At 42.7% G+C, this 17,051-nt stretch overlaps 1 protein-coding gene across 3 annotated transcripts in view; it reads right to left on the bottom strand.

The window, feature by feature from the left end:
* The window catches only part of tasp1 (taspase, threonine aspartase, 1), a 145,966-nt gene extending 129,598 nt beyond the window's left edge, over positions 1-16,368 (bottom strand). For 2 of the 3 annotated variants that reach the window (XM_073051278.1, XM_073051279.1), the window contains exons 1-3: positions 16,026-16,368; positions 8,068-8,135; positions 7,892-7,960 (exon numbers count right to left, since the gene is read on the bottom strand). In XM_073051278.1, the coding sequence (XP_072907379.1) occupies positions 7,892-7,960; positions 8,068-8,135; positions 16,026-16,182 (294 nt within the window). In that variant the 5' untranslated portion in view covers positions 16,183-16,368. The remainder of the gene's footprint in view (positions 1-7,891; positions 7,961-8,067; positions 8,136-16,025) is intronic. The other variant, XM_073051280.1, reaches the window with a different exon arrangement.
* Between the last annotated feature and the right edge of the window lie 683 nt (positions 16,369-17,051).

The raw sequence follows: 17,051 nt of genomic DNA, 5'->3' as shown, positions 1-17,051 counted from the left end.
TGAAATCTTTCATACAAGAACAGAAGCACCTCATGAATAAACCGGCTCCTCCACTCAAAAAGATGATGTGTGATCTAGCACTTGTCTCCACTTTCCTGTCATTTACCTCGCAGAACTTTCCTATGCAACACAGGTAAAGCAGTACTTCACTTCTCTCAACTTAGGTGTACTGCATCTAGTATTCACAATGCAGTATCTTGTGCAGTGGAAGAATTAAACGCAGACCAAATAATCACTCTACAGAACACCTCCTTTCAAGCCACACAGACAACGCTGAACATCCATTCACTTAGCATGTTAATTCTCCATTCCACTGTGACCTCTATGTCTTTAGCCTCCTACATTACTCCAATGATGCCTGGCAGAAGCTCAACTAAAGCACATCATATTCCAATAAGTTTCAATTACCACCAACAAAACATGATATGAGTTTACAATTTCAGGTAAACCAATCACTCCACCCCACCACACACTATGCCCTTTCCCCACCCCTGCTGAAGGTGTGGATGCAGTTTGTATATATTTCTTGTGTTTCATCTGATTTCCGTATAAATTATGCCAATTTTATCTTAAACATAATTGTTACTTTAACAAATTTGGTCTGTATGGTGTAATGAACATATCCTGTGTTCTCTCCAACAGCCACTCTCTATAACTTAAATCTATGTGGTTTCATGAGCTAAATATTTCTAGCATTGCTTTTATCTCATAATCCTCAATTTCCTTTGTTCAAAAAACCACTGCAGCCCAGAATATATTCAATGACAGCCTTCACATCTTTCTTCAGTGATAATTCCAGAGATGCATATCTTTCCCCAGGAAGGAATTCATCTTTGCCTCAACCTCCAAGTCAGATGTCACCCTAACGTGCAAATATATTGACAGTCCTTTTTAGTTGCTGGATCTAAATCCTGGAAATGCCCATTTAACAGAATAGTGGGAGTACTCATACCAAAACTCTGCAGCATTCAATAAGGTGACACACCACCCCTTATCAAGGACAATTAGATTCAGAGAATTAGGCAGCATGGAAACAGGACCATCAGCATAACTTGTCCACACTGACTAAGATGCCTATATTAGCCATTTGCCATTGTTTGACCCATGCCTTTAAACTTTCCTATCCTTGTACCTGCCCAAATGTCTTTTTAACATTGTAATTGCACTTCTTCGGGCAGCTTGTTCTACATACCACCACCTATTGTGTGAAAAACGTCCCCTTCAGATCCCATTTAAATCTTATCCTCTCATCTTAAACCTACATCTTTCAGTTTTCAAGTGTCCTTTCCTGGGCAAAAAGACTACCCGAACTAATTTTAAAAGTCTTTATAAAGGTCACGGTTCAGCCTCCTTCATCTCCAGGTAAAATGTTTCCAAGCTATTCAATATCTCCTTATAACTGAATCCCTCCAGTTCAGGCAACTTTCCAGTGAATCTTTTTTACACCCTCCCTAGTTGAATCATATCCTTCCTATAGCATGGTAACCATTAACTGCTATAACCCCATGGCCAATAAATGTTGGCCATGTCAGTGACCCCGAGACGTTGAGAATTTAGAACAAAACTTAAATGGTCAATTCTATATTTCAGAACTACATTTCTTGCTCTAAACTTACCCCCAGGCAAACTATCAGAGCATATTGTTACATTATTATATCATATAATAATGTACCTCTTGCATCTAATAAAGTGGCCACTGAATGTATGTTTGTGGTCTTCTGCCGCTGTAACCCATCCACTTCAAGGTTCAACATGCTGAGCATTCAGGAATGTTCTGCACAACACTGTTGTAACTAAGTTACTGTCGCCCTCCTGTTAGCTTGAACCAGTCTGGCCATTCTCCTCTGACCTTTCTCCATAACAAGGTATTTTCGCCCAGAGAACTGCCACTCACTGGATTTTTTTTTGTTTTCCCGCACCATTCCCTATAAACTCTAGAGACAGCTGTGCATGAAAATCCCAGGTGATCTGTAGTTTCTGAGATACTCAAAGCATCCTGCCTGGCACCAACAACCATTCCATGGTCAAAGTCACTTAGATCACCATTCTGATGTTTGGTCTGAACAACACCTCAACCTCTTGACCATGTCTGCATGCTTTTAGACATTGAGTTTCTGCCACATGATTGGTTGATCAGATATTTACATTAACGAGCATGTGTATGTGTACCTAATAGAAGTGGCCACTGAGAGTATTATGAAGCTAGTATCTATATTTGTTGAGTCACCACCCTTCAGAATATTGGAGACAAAAGAGAAAGCAGGTGGTGGATTCTGTAGCAAAAGAAATCAAACTGCTGAAGGAACTGCTGAGGCGTTTGACTGTGCCCAATACATCAAACTGTGGATGACAATGATTCAACTGGGCGTGGCACCACACCTAGTGGATCTTGTAGAAACATTGTATACTACGCAATCCTCCAGCCTTCGGACCACATCTGGCGAGACTGAATCATTCTGCAATGGGAAAGGAGTCTGCCAAGGCTCATCTTTTCTCCACACCTTTTTAACATCTGCACTGAGATGATCATGAGACTGGCAATTCCAGACAACACTGGCATTAAAATAGGAGGACGAACCATCAGTAACTTGAGATATACAGATGACACAGCCCTGCTAGCCACAACGGAAGAAGACCTACAAGCACGACTCAATAATGTTGCAAGTCTCTGCTGAATTTGCATTGCTGATAAATGGCAAAAAGACCAAAGTTATGGTGATAAACAAAACTGCAATTCAAGCTGACATCTACATTGGAAATGACAAGATCGAACAAGTGTCCTCCTTTATATACCTTGGTGCAGAACTAAATGGCACAAATGAATGCAGCAAGGAAATAAGGCGAAGGCTAGCAATGGCACGCACAAGCACTACCAAACTCTGGAGCATCTGGAAAGATAGATCTGTGAGCACTGACACCAAGATACGCCTCCTCAAGAGTCTCGTCTGGCCAGTAGCCCTATTTGGCTGTGACTCATGGACCCTAAAAGCAGCTGATGAAAAGAAGTTGACGGCATTTGAGATGTGGACATACAGACGGATCTTCAGGATATTATACATTGAAAGGAGATCCAACAATTTCATCCTGGAAAAGATGGGCATGAAACCATTACTTCTGGAAACTGTAATCCAAAGGAAACCGCTATTTTGGACACATCTCAAGAACTGATGACACACTGGAACGCACTGTGCCTGAAGACAGAGTAGAAGGAAGATGCTCCCGAGGCAGAGAGAAGACAACCTGAATCGACAACATCAAGAAGTGGACCAGCCTCACGCCAGAGATGCAAGAGGTTTGGCTGCGGACAGATCACAGTGGAAGAAAGTGGTCACCGAGGCTCTGGCAGAGTATGGCACATGATGATGATGATGATGATGATGATGAAGATGAAAAAACTCAGCAGGTCTGGCAGAATCTATGGAGGGAAATAGTTAATGTTTTGGGTTGAGAACCTTCATTTGATTTGAAAGATAGCCGGTTATAAGGAGGTGATGGGAAGGGGTAGAGCAGGCGCCGTCAACTGGACAGGTGGGGAAATGTGTTAGGCATAAGGAGGAGGGATAGAGTGAAAATAGCAAATGAAGCAGAGAGGTGATGTGGAGGTAACAAACGGCTGCAGATGATGGAATCTGATAGGAAAGGACAGTTGAACAAGGAAGAAAGTAAGAAAAGTTGGCACTTCAGCTCCGGATTTTCCCCAAGGATTTACTCCTGAAGCTTTCCCCGTGAATGGGGAAAATGCAAGGCATGAACTCACTGCAAGGCAGTGAGTTTGAGACCAGAGTTTTCTTTCTCCCAGATGAGCTGCCAACCATTGCTGACAAGCCCCATCTGCCCAAAGTGACTGGTTTTAAGGTGCCAGTAACCCCACCTTTGCCCATTCTCCTGTCAGTAGAAACAGTTCCGCCAGGCTTAGTAGCTAAGCCATTGGTGAAGGCCAGTAGCTGGTTTGGTTGTCAGAGGCTATTTGAGACACACGCCATTGGAAGCATTTAGTGGGAGCTTATCCCCATTACCGTCCCCAGCTGTAACAATCTTCATATAAAATTTTGAGAGGTAGAGTAGGGTAGATAACCAGTGTTTGTTTCCGATATTAGAGACATCTGAAACTAGAGGAGATGGTAGAGGCAGGTACACTAAAAACATTTAAAAGACCTCTGGAGAGGTATTAGAATGGACAGGGCAAAGAGGAATATTGAATTAATACAGGCAAATGGGATTGCTGTTTGCAAATTATGCAGTCTCCAACTCTGGCTCCAGTGCCGACCTCGGCTGCCCCTACTTCCAGGCTGAGACCATCCACACTGCCACTGGGCACCTGGCTCTCCTTCCTTTACCACTACTCCCCAACCCTACATCTCGTGGGCTCCACTGTCACCTCTTGGGTTCTCAGAGCCTCCATCTTCCTCCTATCTACATTCCCTGAACATCCCAACCCTCCCCTCTCCTCTGACCAAATCTCTTCCACCCCTCCGATCCCAGCTTTAATACTTGCCATGTCCACTAATCTCTCCAACCTTCTCCTCTCTGAGGTGGAATGCTCAGTGAGGATGATACCTTTGTCCCCTTCGCCCACCACAATTCCAAGCTCTTCTTCCATCGCCTCAGTGTCCAGGACCACTTGTTTGGCAAGGATTCCCCACCCAGCACTGATGACTCTCCTTCTCCCATCTCCAACCCTCCTCCTCTTCTTGGACAACTTGCTCTGGTTTTCTACCTGCTCTGGATCTTTTCATCTCTAATTGCCTTCAGCACTCCTCTCTCCTCTTCAAACCTTACCCTCTCTGAGCACGGTCCCTTCCTCTCTCTCTCCACACCAATCCCAACCTCAACATCAAGCCTGCAGACAAACGAAGTGCTGTTGTAATCCGGCGGCCTGATGTCTACCTTGCTGAGAGTGGGCAGCAAATATTACGACATCTCCTCTTACTTACCACTCAGAACCCCAACTCAGAACCATCAGGACATTGTGTCTGACACCATCACCAACCTAATCAACTCTGAAGATCTTCCATCCACTCCCACCAACCTCATAGTTCCCTTACCCTGCACTACTCATTTCTACTCCTACTGAAGATACGCAAACCTGACTGGCCAGGTAGGTCCATTGTTTCTGCCTGCTCCTGCCCCACTGAACACTTGTCCACATACCTGGACTCCATTTTATCCCCTTTGGTTCAGTCCCTTTTCACCTACATCCATGACACTTCCAATTCTCTTCATCTACTCAACAATTTTCAATTCCCTGGCCCTGATCACTTCATTTTCACCATGGATGTCCAGTCGCAAACACTTCTATCACCCATCAAGAAGCCTTAAAGCTTCCCACTTCTTTATCAATGACAGACGCAACCAGTTCCCCTCCTTGGTCTGGTAGAACTGGTCCTCACACTCAATTTCTCTTTTGGCTCCTCTCACTTTCTCCCAACTTAAGGGTAGCCTTGGGGACTCGCATGGGTCCCAGCTATGCCTGCTTTTTTGTTGGCTATGTGGAATAATCCACATTCCAAGCCTTCCCTGGTAATATTCTCCAACTCTTTCTTCGTTACATTGATGACTGCACTGGTGCTGCTTTACGCACCCATGCAAATCTCGTCAATTTCATCAACTTTCCCTCCAACTTCCACCTTGCCCTTAAATTCACTTGATCCATTTCTGGCATCGCTCTTTTTCTTGATCTCTCTGTCTTCATCTCTGGAAACAAACTGCGAACTGATATCTTTTATAAACTACCGACTCCCACAGCTATCTTGACTACATTGCTTCCCAACCACCCATTGCCATTCCCTTTTCTCAGTTCCTTTGTTCCTGCCACCACTGTTCCCAGGAGGAGGTTTAACTTCCCAGGACATCAGAGAGCTCCTCTTTCTTCAAAGAATGGGGTTTTCCTTTCTTCACCATTGATGCTGCCCTCATCCACATCTCCTCCATTTCCTGGACATCCTCCACATCCAGCAAATCATTCTCGGTAACATCTGGCATCTTCAATGAGACTCTATCACCAAACACATCTTTACAGGCCCTCCACTCTCTGCTTTCCATAGAGATTGGTTCCTCCATGATTCCCTTCTCCATTCGTCCTTCCTCACTAATCTCCCTCCTGGCACTTATCTCTGCCATTCACCTCCACCCTCACCTCCATTCAGGCCCCAAACAGTCCTTCCAGTGTGGCAACACTTAACCTGCAAATCCGTTGGGTACATCTACAGCACCTAGTGCTCCCAATACAGCCTCCTCTGCATTGGTGAGAGCCAACATAGATTAGGGGACCACTTTGTTGAGCACCTACACTCCATTCGTAAACAGTAGAATTTCTCGGGGGCCAATCATTTTAATTCCAATCTCACTCCCATTCCGACATGTTGGATCCCAGCCTCCTCTGCTGCCACAATGAGATCACTCTTAGGTTGAAGAAGCAACACCTCATATTCTGTCTGGGTGGCCTCCAAATTAATGTCATGAACATTGAATTCTAAAATTTACTCCAGCAATTTCCCCCCTTCTCTCTTCTTCAATTTCCCCCTCCCCACTCCTTCTCTTCTCCTCACTTGCCTATCACCTCTTCCTGGTGTCCCTTATCCTTTCCTTTCTCCCATGATCGACTCTTCTCTCCTATCAGATTTTTTCTCCAGCCCTTTACCTTTTCCACTTATTACCTCCCAGCTTCTTACGTCATCCCCCTTCCCTCACCCACCTCACTCAACCTATCACCTTCTAGCAGCTACTCCTTCCCCTCTTCCCACCTTCTTATTCTGGCTTCTTCTCCCTTCCTTTCCATTCCTGACTAAGGCTCTTAGCGTGAAATATTGACTGTTTATTCATTTCCATAGATGCTGCCTGATCATTTGTAGGATTTGTGTTTGGGATTGCTATAGATAGGTATGATGGTCACATTCAAAAGGTTTTAATTTGGCTGCTTCAACTTCTTATCCTTTATTAAGAGTGTAAATTTTTGTGTTTGTACAGCAGGATGGTAAAAATTAGAGCACATTCTCAATGTCAATATGAAGAACATGGTCATGAATAGCATGGTCCAATATCAGTTGCAGTTTCCTCTATATTTTTCCAAAAGGCAACAATTTCAGCATTTTTCTTATTCCTTTAAATAGTCAGGTGTACTTTCCAAGATTATGGATTCATCTTAGAACTGGCCAGGAACTATCCAAATTAATTTGCCAGCAGACAGTTAATAATTCCATTACCTCATGCTAAATGATTTAACAATGAATATCATCTCAATGCTACCCAATATCCTGTCCATGTATCAGTCTGAATCACAATTCCAAGTTAAGAATCTAAGGTTCATGAAATTAACCAGATAAAACTGGGATATCTAAGGCAGGAATTTGTTCTCTGTTTTATATTCTAAATGCACAAGTCACATATGCATGTACAAGTCCTTTTCTAAAATGGGAATCAATGAAACTAAATTCCAGACCAGAGTTCAACCACCCTTATGACACTATTAAATGTGAACCAGTATAGAAGCCAAATATAAAGAAACGTGATAAAACCAAACCTAAATTTGCAACTCCAATTAACAGCTGAAATGACAAAGGTAGTGCATGTTTATAAAAACAAATTATTCTTTCTAATGATTAAAAAGATCTCCATTTGAAATGGCTGCCTCTCTTTTTTCACTGCACATAACCTGTAGAAGAATTTCCAACATTTCTTTTTTTTAATCATAATAAACACTAATAGAATACAAGATCCTTTCTTCCACTTTAAGAATTGTGATCAATTTATTTACATAGATAAAAGGCAAAGATATAAAAAGTTTTAAAAACAGAACATAGAGTTCTATTCGATCTCCTCTCTGACCCGTGACAGGAATACTGAAAAGCTAAAAATATGAACTACGAGCAATGTTATCTGCTCATATTCTTACCTCTAATTCAATAAGGGCTGCTGCCACTACATCAACAGCAAGGGCACCTGTTTGCAGTTTCTCTATTGCCTAAAACATAAACAGTTTCTCGTTGAAATACCTTTAAATATTTAAAGTAATTTCAATGCTGAACTACCGTTTTCAGCATTTTGTGAAAATTTTCAAAATAGTCCTACCTTTTGGCAAGCTTTCTTGCAAACTTGTTTATACTCCTTTGCTTTTGATTCAGAATGATAACCCGCTCCTAAAATAATCATATTTTAAGTAAGTAATTAGTATTTAGGCAAATTATATCATTCAGACAGTATAAGAGAATGAAATTTGACATTTGCAGTTGACATAACATAATAAATAATTGTAACAAATTACATAACACACTTTGCCAGAATCAAAGTGTAAATAAAAACTGGTTTCCTAAGCATTCGACAAGGAAACGTGTTCCAAGAAACACCTTAATGGTATAATACTACTTTGGTATAATACTAATGGTATAATACCAGTATAATACTACTTTGCGAAGATCAAATCTATACCATATTTTTGCTAGTTCTAGCTGAAATGAAAACTGGCCTCTTCCTTCTAGGGTTACAAAGCAAGTTAGGACACTTGGGATTCATTTTCATAATCATTGTCTTTAGATAAACTTGTCTATCTTAGACACTGTATGAACTAGCAGACTATTACTGTATCTGAATTCTCCATCCATCTTGACTCTAGTGTGCAAAGTACTTATTTTATTAAAGTGCAAAAGAAAACTAATTCTGAAGAAACCATTCCCATATTAGCACTTTCAGAAGAGATGGAGACTTTTTTTTTTAAATATAAAAGAGAGTAGACACCTCTATATTTACTCAAAAGAACATCAACGGATAAGCCTCCAAGGCTGGATGAAATTAATATGAGAATGCCATAAGAAACAAGGGAGGTACAGCAACTGCTTGGATCCTGACAGAGTTCTGCATCGACTATTCCAGAAGACTAGAAGGACAGATTAGGGAGAGTCAGCAGTTCTTTTTGAGGGGGAAATCCTTTCTCATGAATTTGAGTTTTTTTGAGGAGATAACCAAGAAGATTGATCAAGGCAAGTAGACACATGTTGTTTATATGGACTTTAGTAAGGCATCTGACAGGGTCCCTCATGACTGGCTGTTAAGGTCATTGGGATCCAAGGCAAGCCGGCAGATTGGTTCCAAAATTGGCTCAGCGATAGGAAGGATGCTTTTCTGACTGGAATTCTATGGCTAATGCTATATCACAACGATCAGTACTGAGACAATTGTTGTTATGATACACTGTACAGTAATGACTTAGATATGAATACAAGAGGAATGAATAGTTATTCTGAAAATGACATGAAAATTGGTAGGAGGTTGTGCAAGGGTGAAACAGGATATACATCAGAGGGAAAACAGAAAGAACTTAATCCCAACAAGATGCAATGTAATGATTGGGCATAAAGTACCGTAGGTAATCAAAATCTTTTTCCCTTTGGTAGAGGCATTATAAACATGAGAACATAGCTTTAAGGTGAGAAGTATAAGATATAAAGAGGTCTCCGTGGTATGTTTGTTCTCGTCCTCCCCCACCCCAACCCCCCACGCACAGAAGTGACTGAATCTGCTGTCAGAGGAAATGACGGAGTCAGATACAATTATGTTTACATGTCATTAGGACAGACATCCAAATAGACAAGGAATAGAAAGATACTGTCCAAATGCAGCCAAATGGGATAAGTGTAGAAAGGCAAAAAGGTCAGCACGTACCTGCTGATCTAGAGGGCTCATTTCTGTACCGTACAACTCGGTGACTCCATGCTTTTCAACAGAAGGACTTTAAACTAGAGATCAACCCTGACTAATGGGTTATACAGTACACTCCTCCCCTTTTATTTTAATAGTGTATCAACTGTTTTTTTTTACTGGGGCACAATGCTAAACAAATATGTTTACCCTTTAACATACAAATGCCTACCATTTGTTTACTTAGTAACTTAATAATATCAAATTATAACAAGCTTTTTTTTACTTTTAGTCTCGGGGGGGGGGGGGGGTCTTCTATGCCCCTCTGGGTAACGTCTGTCATATAAAAGTCATGAAAAGTTGACCTCTGAGCATAGGGAGTTAAGATGTGCGCCTCCAATTTGCTGAGAGTTCTAGGCAGCAGATCGCTTCCGTATAATGAAGACTCCTCTGTGCAGCTGTCCTAGATATACATGCATCCATGTGCTATCACTTGTCTTCCTTACCCATATCTCAATTGATCCAACTGAGCTAATTACACAGCCAATCTTCCTATTCTCCTTAGATTCCAAATAGATAGTCTGACCTTTATGATACGATCCCTTATCGTAATATAACTTTCCATCTTCTATTCGTTCTTCATATCTTTGTGCTGGTGATTCAGCAGGAGTGCTGGGAAGATGCTCAGGAGAAGACGGAGATGCTGGTCTTTGCGGAGATTTAAGCTTATTGAGAGTTCGCAGATCTTCCATTATCTGTTCATCTTTTAACAAGTAATATAACTACGCAGGTGCAGGTTTTTGTCTTTTGTCTGTAATTGGAACAGGGTTATTAGGTCTCCTCCTTAGTTTCCTAGTCATATTTGGATTTACCTCCATAAAATCTCCTGTGAGTTCCACTGTTAGCCTCTCATTTTCAATCATCTTTTTCTTTTCTTCTTCAAATTCCTTCAGTGCTGCTTTCTTCTCTTTAATATAATTCCTTTCCACTTGTTCTGTCTCCATTTGCAGAGAATGCTCTGCATTTTGTATTCTTCCCTAGTATTGTTGATCTAGTTTCTTCATCCTTTTCTGATACTCCTGCAAAGTGCCTCCCTCTAACTGCTGTAGCTGTCTTTTGAGATGTCAATTTCTCCTGGTACATCTGCTCTTTTACTTCCAGGTAGTCTTCATCATCCTGCTTATTGGCAATATCTGTCTCCTTTGCATCCTCTGTATCTTCATCCGAGTTGCTGCCATGGATACTGCGTTCGTCCTCATCGTCGACGCTGTCTAGCTCCTCCTCGTCATTGTAATAGTCGACAATGGGTGAGAGGAGAGCTGCGGACATCTTGCTCGCGGAGCTGCCCTCCTTTTTGACACATCTAGTGCCTTGATGGTGTGACAATCCAATTGGATTTTCCTGAGCCATTCATGTCCCAGCAACGGTGGTCCTCCATTTTTCAGTACATTTTTTCAGTAGACGTTTTGTCTCCGTAGGTCACTGTCACTTTAATTTTACCTTTGGGATGCACTTTCTGTCCTGTGTAAGTCTTCAGCAGTAGCTTAGTTCATTTCAGAGGTATGTGAGAAAACAGTTGTTTGTAGCCGTGTACAGAGATCACTGTTAAAGCCGAGCCTGTGTCCAACTCCATTTTCAATCTCACGCCTGCCACCTTTAGAGTGATCCTTATTACTCTTCGATCATCTGTCTCCTTCACACTGTGAAGTGGCAGACAATTCACTTTCGTCTGAGTCGTTTTCATCAGAACTGCTTTCTTCCATTTTGTGTATGGTGTTATGTTGTCCTTTCTGGGGTTTCTTGTTTCTCTGTATTTTGTCCCTTTTCACCTGTTCACTAGCTTTGCATATTCTGCCAGTGTGGACCTGTTTGCTACAGTTTCTGCATTCTTTGTCTTTAAACCAACAGTCATCAGGGTCATGTGACATGTTTCCACAACAGTAACACTTCTTTCCTTCATTTCTGTTCAGTGATATTTTCTTCACAGCATATTCCAGAGATTTTTGTTGTATCACTGAAGCACCCCGTGCTGCTGATACCGTTGATATTGCAATGTTCAGTGCCTTCTCTAATGTAAGGTCTTTTTCCCCACAGGAACTTCTTCTGTGTGGTTTCACAGTGCATGCCACACACTAAACTGTCCTTCAATGTGTCTGGCAGACCAGCTCCAAATTGACAATATTCTGATAATTTGCACAATTCAGCACAATATTCAGGAATGCTTTCATTTTTTGCTCCGATTTCCTTTGTGAAATTTAAATATTTCAGCAATGACCAGTGATTTGGGGTTTAAATGCTGTTGGGAGTGTCTACTATTTGAACGTTTTGTCAACTGGCTTTTCAGAGGTTAACAAGCTCCGTAGCAGCCCATATGTTTTTGATCCCATAATAATAAGTAAGACACTGGCTTTCTTTTCATCATAAACACCGTTACCTCACAATATAACTCCACTCTCTCAGTGTAAATTGCCCAGTCTTCAATGCCATTATCAAGTGTTGTAATGGTTCTAATCATCACCATCTTTGTTTTGTTAATTTAGCCCCGTTTCCCCCTTGTTTTCTTTTTGACTCACGTGTCCTTTTTGCTAGCGCCACGAGTGCACTCCATCTAGATGTGTGTGTCGCTCCTTTTTATCTCCCTTCTGCGGCAGACAGACCCTCAATCCCTGGGGGTCAGCGCCGGCTGTGGTCTCGGCTGAACCTGCTGCGGCTCCGACTGTGTCTCTTGGTCTCCTGACGTTACCGACCCCGGCTGTGCTCCCGCTTCCTTTCGGACTCACAGCCTCCTTCTCCTGGGCTCACTCCTTGGCTCATTCCTTGTGCTCTTCCTCCAAGTGTCATTATCAATTAAAACACAGCGTTCTGATATGATGTAGGTTCATTAACCTTGTCGCCAATTTGTTGTGTATGTGGCCTGGCTACACAACAATGCTATTAATATAAATGCTGCAGACGGGAGCTAAGTTTCATGGTTCTTTACTGGCAGAATCCGAACTTTAACACACACGTACAGATCAATACACGCCTAATAACGCATGCTCAATATGCGCCTAATAGCACATTCAACGACGTATTACTAAAACATAAAGTAGTCCCTTATTATACTGTAGGCTATACGGTACAGGCACAAATCCTTACAGCTCCGATCAGCTGTGCTTCAGCCCAGTGTCACTCATCTGCAAAGGAGAATGCACATGCTAGCACTTTTGCAGATAAATGGCACAAGGACAAAGGTGTATAGGACTTACAAGGAGAGTCACTCCAAGTACAGTAAGCTCAAAGCTACATGTGCAACACAGTTACTGTGGAAAGAGACAATACAACATCCAATTGTACAGATGGCGTCCATTTGTCACAGTGGGCTCATGAGATATTGTTCATGTAATTAAATTAGTAGTACAATAAAATTAACTATGCATATTTTAGTTCTGAATAAACTTAAGTTTCTCTAGGATGGGACACTTCCAAAACATAAAAATAAGTTAAGTGTTACATATTGATGTCATATGTGTAAAATGTTTTTTTTCCCATGATGATATTGGGTATAATTGAATTACAGGGACTCCTGGGTCCCTGAAGACCTGATTTACAGAAATCTAACATAAAGCAAAATCTCTCATAAATATTTTAAAGAATTTTTCAAAATAGGAAAGTTAATTATGGAAATGCAAACATCTTCAGGCATTATGGAATAAAAGTAACAGCTAGTTAATTCAAGACAAACCATTAAAATATAGTTTACATGCAACCTACCCACAGTAATCAGTCACTATTAAGAACACAATTGCTAGTTCACAGCAGGCAAGCACATTTGCTAAAAAATATTCCCCTTCTCCCCTGTGTAACCTTTTACCTCTTCTCACCTGCCTATCACTTTCCCCTAGGCAAACACGAAGAAATCTGCAGATGCTGGAATTTCAAGCAACACACACAAAATGCTGGTGGAACGTAGCAGGTCAGGCAGCATCTATAGGAAGAAGTACTGTCAACGTTTCGGGCCAAAACCCTTTATCAGTCCTGACGAGGGGTCTCGGCCCGAAATGTTGACTGTACATCTTCGTATAGATGCGACCTGGCCTGCTGCGTTCCACTTTCCCCTAGGTCCCCTCCTCCTTCCCCCCTCTATCAGATTCCTTCTTTAGCCATTGACCTCACCCACCCACCTGACTTCACCTTCCAGCTAGCTTTATTCCCCTCCACCGACCTTTTTATTCTAGTGTATTCCACCTTCCTTCTCAGACTTGAAGAAGGGTCTCAGCTCAAAACATCAACTGTTTAATTATTTCTATAGATGCTGCCTGACCTGCAGAGTTCCTCCAGCACTTTCTGTGTGTTGCCTTGGATTTCCAGCATCTGCAGACTTCCTTGTATTTATGATTGGCCATTTGAAGGTTTGCTTTGGAAAATGATAAGGCCATCCCTTTTATTTACACTCCTAAAAAGCTATATAACATCCATTGATGCTTTAAGGCTGTCTAAACTAGCCACTGACATAGGACTTTCTGAATCTGTAAAATTATACACACAATACAATAAATACATTTCATGTTAATTGACCCTCAATGAAATCACTCCTTTCTGACTTGTGGGAAAAAATGGCTCAGAGAATTTAGAATCAAACTTGTCACTAACTTGGAATGCAAGTTATACCCTGCCCCTATACCTCCTCCCTCTTTACCACTCAGAGCCCCAAACAGTCCTTCCAGATGAGGCGACACTTCACCTGTAAGTCTGTTGGGGTCATATACTCTGTCTGGTGGTCCTGGTGTGGCCTCCTATATGTCGGCGAGACCCGATGTAGATTGCAACACCGCTTTGCTGAGCACCTCGCTCTGTCCACCCATTTTAATTCCAATTCCCATTCAATATGTCAATCCACGGCCTTCTCTACTGTCATGGTAAGGCCACACTCAGGTTGGAAGAACTACACCTTATATTCTGTCTGGGTAGTCTCCAACCTAATGGCATGAACATCAATTTCTCAAACTTCTGGTAATGACCCCCCCCCCCCACAATTCTGCATCCCCTTTTCCCTCACTCACCATATCTCCTTGCCTGCCCATCGCCTCCCTCTTGTGCTCTTCCCCCCCTTTTCTTTCTTTCATGTCCTTCTGTCCTCTCCTATTAGATTCCCCCTTCTCTAGCTCTGTATCTCTTTCACCAATCAACTTCACAGCGCTTTACTTCATCTCTCCCCCTCCTGGTTTCACCTATCACCTTGTGTTTCTCCCTCCTCCCCTCCCTTTTAACTCTACTCCTCATTTTCTCTTCTCCATTCCTGCTAAAGTCAGGGCCTGAAACATTGACTGTACTCTTTTGAATAGATGCTGCCTGGCTTGCCGAGTTCCTCCAGCATTTTGTGTTGCTTGGATTTCCAGCATCTGCAAATTTTCTCGTTTGTGATGTGAAATTTGCTGTTTTGCAACAACAGTTTTTTTTAAACAAAATGTTTACATAACAGAGGACTGCCTATATATTCTAGTCAATTTCAAAGCCATATTAGATACTACTATATTTTTGTCAAACAGTTCTACAATATAATCTGAAACCCCCTGGTTTCCTTGGCTTCATAAGTCTAGGGAAGACAACCTCTAGCCCCATCAAATTCATGAGATTGAGGCACTGCACTCAATTTTGTTTCACTTAGCTTATTAAACATATGATGTCAAAGCTAGATAAATGAATTCCAAAATGCCAGACCATAATGAACCTTGCCAATGGTTCTGATCAAAACGATTGATGTTAGACCATTTAAACAGCCACAAATTCTGGACTTAAATGTAGGCTTCGTGAAACATTAGTGCCAGTGGCTACTGCAAACTCATAAGGCAAAATAGCCACCTATTCACCTATGCAGTCCAGTTTTGCCTAGAAAAATCATCACTTAGACTATGCTTACACCTTGCAAAATTCGGGATTCTATTGGAAATGGGATTCTAGGATTTAGACTGCATTATTATTTTGCTTTAATACTTTCAAGTTTGACTTTAAATTGTTTGCTTCAGCTTCAAGAGTTTATAAACATCTCTGAAGTTCAGGATGTTTTGATGACCTGCTCTGGAACTCATAATAGGAGGACTGAATCAAAAAAAAAAGTGGAGGAATAACTTAGAAACAGGAGCAATAGAAGGTAAAGACAAAGAGTGGAGGAGAGCAAATAGAAGTAAGTCAGAGGAGACGCCACCCTTAATACAGAGCAGCCACATTGGAGGTCGCTCCGCACTGTCAACCGGCCTGAAAACAATGTCAACAACGTGGGAGGGGAAATGACGGTACGCATTTGCACGGCGAGAGCATTCACAGCGACTGGACGGAGGCATCGCTCAGCCACAAGTTGTCGGGGCGCCTGGTGACCGTTGGCAGTGGGTTGACGGCCTTGCATGCTCAAGGCTTACCTGCATGCACAAGCACAAACCCCACGTTCCTCCCGTCCACGGCCGCTTCTCGATCGCTTCTCCTCATCGGCGCGGCTCCTTCAGCGGCACCGGGCCAGGCCACGCCGGGAGGGTGTGCATCCGCAGCTCCCAGGCACCCGCTCCCTGCAGCCTCCATGGTCACACTCAACCGCCATACCGTTCCCCTTCCATCGGTCGGTCAAGCTGGCACTGGAGTGGGGACGGAGCGGAGAGGACCGCCCCCGCGAATGATTGACAGCTCTTCTCCGCGGTCCAGGGCCGGTCAGCACCGTCGCGCTCGCCTCTCCCGCGGCTGAATGAACGGATGGCTGCCAAGCGGTCACCGGTATCCTTCCGGGTCAGCCAGTTCCCGCCTCTCGCATGGAAGCGTGCGGGCGCCCCATCATCTGCGGCGTTGTTTTTGTGCGGGGCGAGGAGCTTAGTGACAACACGCAAAATGCCAGGGGAAATCAGCAGGCCAGGCAGCATCCATGGAAAAAAGTACAGAGTCGACGTTTCGGGCCGTCGGCGGGAATGGAAGTTAGGCTTTCAGCCCCACAGTAGGTTGCTGCATTAACTCCGATATCTTACGGTCAACGCCGATAACCCGTTTCTATGTTCTTCGAAAAGCCCCCATAGTTTGACGTGTAACTCAGTTGGTAATGTTTGTAGTGCTCTTTTCCCACTCACTGGGTTCCTGGTTTACAAACTCCCTTATACTCACTGGAGCACCAGTGTTCATGCTTCTTTGTTGGCAGAATCTCAGATGGTGATGAGAGGGCATAGAACATAGAAAACCTATAGCACAATACAGGCCCTTCAGCCCACAAAGTTGTGCTGAACATGTCCCTAAGAACTACTTGGGCTTTACCCATAGAGCTCTGTTTTAAAAAGCTCCACGTAGCCATCCAGCTGTCTCTTTAAAGACCCTATCATTTCTTCCGCCACCAGCAGCCGATTCCACACACTCACCACTCTGCGTTTAAAAAAAACTTACCCCTGACATCTCCTCTGTACCAACTTCCA

This window comes from Hemitrygon akajei, chromosome 7 (genome assembly GCF_048418815.1).
Source record: "Hemitrygon akajei chromosome 7, sHemAka1.3, whole genome shotgun sequence".
NCBI lineage: Eukaryota > Metazoa > Chordata > Chondrichthyes > Myliobatiformes > Dasyatidae > Hemitrygon > Hemitrygon akajei.
This window is presented reverse-complemented; position numbering and strand designations above follow the sequence as displayed.